Consider the following 4,066-nt stretch of genomic DNA (forward strand, 5'->3'; position numbering starts at 1 on the left):
TTCAGATCCTAACTCCTATAATTCATTCTAAGATAGAATTTCATTACCTATAGCACCTATAATATTTCCAATAGTCATAATGAATACCACAACTTACATACCTAATATTCCAATAATAATCAATATTTCTAATTGAGGAAATTAGTTACCTGTGTTCTCATTGACGGGCGCATTGGTGCCACGCAACTGTGCCAAGGAGAAAACTCGAGCTGGTGCCATATACTTCTGTCCATCTCTTGTAGCTTGAGTAGTAGCTATGTTCTTCCTAGGACAATCTCGAAGATGGTGTCCTTCCTTCCCACATTTGAAACATGCTCCGGTTCCCATCAAACATTTCCCTGCATGCCTCTTACTACACTTCCCACACATGGGGAGCCATCCTGTCTCGCCCTGTCGTGGCCGTTGTCCATTATTCTGACAATGCCTCTTATCCCCATGTGATGCTGGTTGGAGTTGTTACTGCTGCTGTCGCTTTCTTTGATTATTGTAATCGATACTTTCTTGAATGTCTTCTTCAGCAATAGTAGCACGGGTGACTAGTTTCGTGAAATTCCGAATCCTGAGAGTACGTACACGCTCCCTAAGCCTGCGATTCAGACCGCGCTCAAACTTTTCAGCTTTCTTTTCCTCATCTGGAATTAAGTAACTGGCGAAATGGGAAAGCTCCATGAATTTCGTAGCATACTGTGCTACCGTCATCGTTCCTTGAGTAAGGTCCATAAATTCGCGAGCTCTCGACTCCCGAAGGGTCCGTGGGAAAAAGTGATCTAGAAAGATCCTCTTGAAATGCTCCCAAGAAATGGGGACTGCTTCCCCTAATTCCAACTGAACCAAAGCCCGAGTCGACTTCCACCATTTGTTTGCCATGTCAGTCAAATGGTAAGTGGCATATTTCACCTTCTGATCATCCGTGCAGTAGAGCACTTCGAAAATCTGCTCCATGCGTTCAATCCAGCTTTCCGCATCTAAGGAATTCAATCTGCCATCGAAAGTAGGTGGGTGCTGGTGGGAGAACTGTTCTAATGTGCATCCTACTTGTGTGGTTCTACCTACCACCATATCACCATTGACCATCCTTTGAAAGAAACGTGTCGCTGCAGCAGCGAGTACTTCTGAATTATCATCTTGTACAGTATTGCTCTCAAACGGGGGTACGCGTGGTCTTCTTCCACGAGGTGCCATTCTAACATGCATGTTTTAACAATATCAAAAAAAAAAAATGAATTCAACTACTAAAAGAAAATTTTATAACATACTTACTGCAGAGCAGAACTAGCCTTGGGGAGATCTGGGCCTAGACATTCCTTTCCTTCATTTTCTATTTTCAAATTTTTTTTTTTAAATTCTTTGCAAAAAAAATTTTTTTTTTCTCTCTCTATTTTGGAAAGTCTACAAATCTTTCAACCTGTCTCTGATACCATTTGTAACGCCCCAATGGAAGGCCCAAACCACATGGCCTATACTCCAAAAGGTCTAGTCAATGATACAATTGGAGCCCCATTGGAACCTTATAAAGAGCAAGAACTTCTCCTTCTCAAGCAATATAGAATCTCATACATCACCTACTCTTATACATATCATATGGGATATCACACTATGATGTGGGGTCTAACAGGATAGCACCCCTAGTAGTGCCGACCTATATGTTATAACGTGAGACAGGCTTTTCACACATCGACTGCTACTTCCAATAAATGCCGCAACAATACGCACGATCGCATGTGCCCCTCTCTTTCGGTTACATCAACGTGGAAGGCCAATATCCATATGCCCTCATGTTTGTACTTTTTGTGTATTTATTTAATTATCGTAGCGTTTACTAATTACGGGCAATATGAAATTTTCTAGTGCTGAATGTGCATATAGGATTGTATTTAAGCCAACATCTAGTGAGCTGAAAAGGTCCAAGCTCAGCTTGAAACTCAAAGTTGTACTCAAGCCGAGTGTTTGATTGTACTCGGCTCAATTACACACACACACACACACACACATATATATATATATATAATAATCAAATAAATAATTGAGATAGTAATGAAATAAATTAAAATTGTAATTCTTATTAATTTATTAGTCAAATATAAAAATTATATTAACTAATATTAAAGCTTGTACTTATAATTATATTTATAACTAATATATTATATATATATATATTATATATATATATATGTGCACAAATTACATCTGTTAATGTATATACTTCCAATATATATTGTTGCTTCATATCTTATATACCATATACATATAATAGCTACATGTATATATGTAACATATTTTTGTTAATTATATATATATATATATGTGTGTGTGTGTGTGTGTGTGTGTGTGTATTACAATACATACGAGGGAGCTTACTAGTCGAGACTGTCGAGTTGAATTTTATACAATGAGTTTTGCTATATACAAGTAAGTTTACGTATCAATCTGCGTAATAATGTTGTTGCCTTCATATTCTAAATTCAAATTAGCACTGTTTTCAATAAAATTTACTTTCTGACCAATCATATTGAATAGATATGCATATTAGTACGCAGAATCGCTTACAATTAAATTTTTCATTTTCTATAACTTTCGTATAACTTTTTACTCACACTTTATACAATTTGAAAATAAATAAATAATAACACGTGGACTTCATTATATTTAAGGTGGGGAGGCAAACTTCAAAAATAAATCAAAATTCTCCTTTTTTTAGTAAAATTTGAATGTGAAAACACATTGTTTGAAAAGGAAAATAATAAATTTACAGCTCGTCTCTATTTAAATTGGGTTTTTTTTTTTTTTAAGAGAAGAAACATAATCATTTAAATAAATGTTTTAACTATAAACAAATCTCACAAAAATAAACCATAAATTAACATGGTTTAATGTGATACGTTAAATTATAAATTTATTTTTATTGTAAAATAAATCTAACATATCACATCAAATTATCATGTCAGTTTACTAATTTATTTACTTTTATAGAATCTTTTTCTAGTTATAGCGCACTACTCTTAAATTAATTTGTTGTGAGATATATTATAAAGGAAAATGCTAGATGCCCCGCTGGGGGCTCCCGTTGGGCTCTAGTGTTTTTCTTTTTAATTTTTTTCTATATAGATATTTTTAATAATTTTTAATATTTTTAAAAAATAAAATAAAAATTACAATATTATTAAAAAATACTTCCTTATTATTCTACTTCGTGATTAAAAAAATATTTTTTAATAATTTATTTTTTACTTTCTGATTAAGGAAATATTTTTTAATGATATTTTAAATTTATTTTATTTTTTAAAAATATTTAAAAATATAAAAAAAATTTATATAAAAAATAACTCAAAAAAAATATACATAAAAAAGTACATGCTAAACCTAGCGGGAGCTCCCAGTGGAGCTGTAGCATGACCCTATTGTAAAAAGTTAAGGTTCTATTCATCCGACTCCCGAGACTGGGAATATGGAGCTTCGAATTCAAAGCGCAATCAAATGTCATAACGGCTGCCAACGTTCATGGCACATGAAGTCCTGTGGTACATTTCCTAGTCTCCATATTTTGGACGTTTAAAATAGGGTGGGCAAAAATTCTAAAATTTTGATTTTGATCGAATTTCGGCAAGGCTCTAACTCCGATAGAGTCGGAGTTTTCGCGACATATATTTTTTTAAAATCACATAATCAAAACAACGTCGTTTCATTTCAAGAGGAACATCGTTTCGCTTAGAAAGGGGTCCTGTGTGACCCCCTTCTTCCCTCCTCACTTTCACACAGCACCCACCTGCAACTCCCTTTGTCTCCAGGCTGCCATGAGCAACCTTCCAGAGTTCATTACAAATTGTAAGCCACTCAGTACTCACTTACTCACTCAATTAAATTTAAGAATTGAAGTATTTAAGTTTTGGAAAAATCGGGTCTTTTTGTTCGAGACAACGTTCGCTCGAGTGTTGCTTGAGCAAACTTCATACAAATTGTTCGATCTAGTATTCGCTTGAGTGTGGCTCGAGGTTAAGCATTACTTTATGGAAGATGTTGAGGCACCAAGTGATATATTTTAGATATTAACTTGATGGTTTAGAAATCT

At 34.4% G+C, this 4,066-nt stretch overlaps 1 protein-coding gene across 1 annotated transcript; it reads right to left on the reverse strand.

The window, feature by feature from the left end:
- Positions 1–456: 456 nt before the first annotated feature.
- LOC121267082 lies at positions 457–1,182 on the reverse strand. The gene has a single exon (XM_041170961.1). The coding sequence runs from the start codon at positions 1,180–1,182 to the stop codon at positions 457–459; it is 726 nt and encodes a 241-aa protein (XP_041026895.1).
- Positions 1,183–4,066: the final 2,884 nt, after the last annotated feature.

The sequence above is a fragment of the Juglans microcarpa x Juglans regia genome, chromosome 5S, assembly GCF_004785595.1.
Source record: "Juglans microcarpa x Juglans regia isolate MS1-56 chromosome 5S, Jm3101_v1.0, whole genome shotgun sequence".
NCBI classification, from domain to species: Eukaryota; Viridiplantae; Streptophyta; class Magnoliopsida; order Fagales; family Juglandaceae; genus Juglans; species Juglans microcarpa x Juglans regia.

What these genes read in the sequence shown, in the direction of transcription:
- LOC121267082 (XM_041170961.1), bottom strand. Translation starts at nt 1,182, where the DNA reads ATGGCACCTCGTGGAAGAAGACCACGCGTACCCCCGTTTGAGAGCAAT.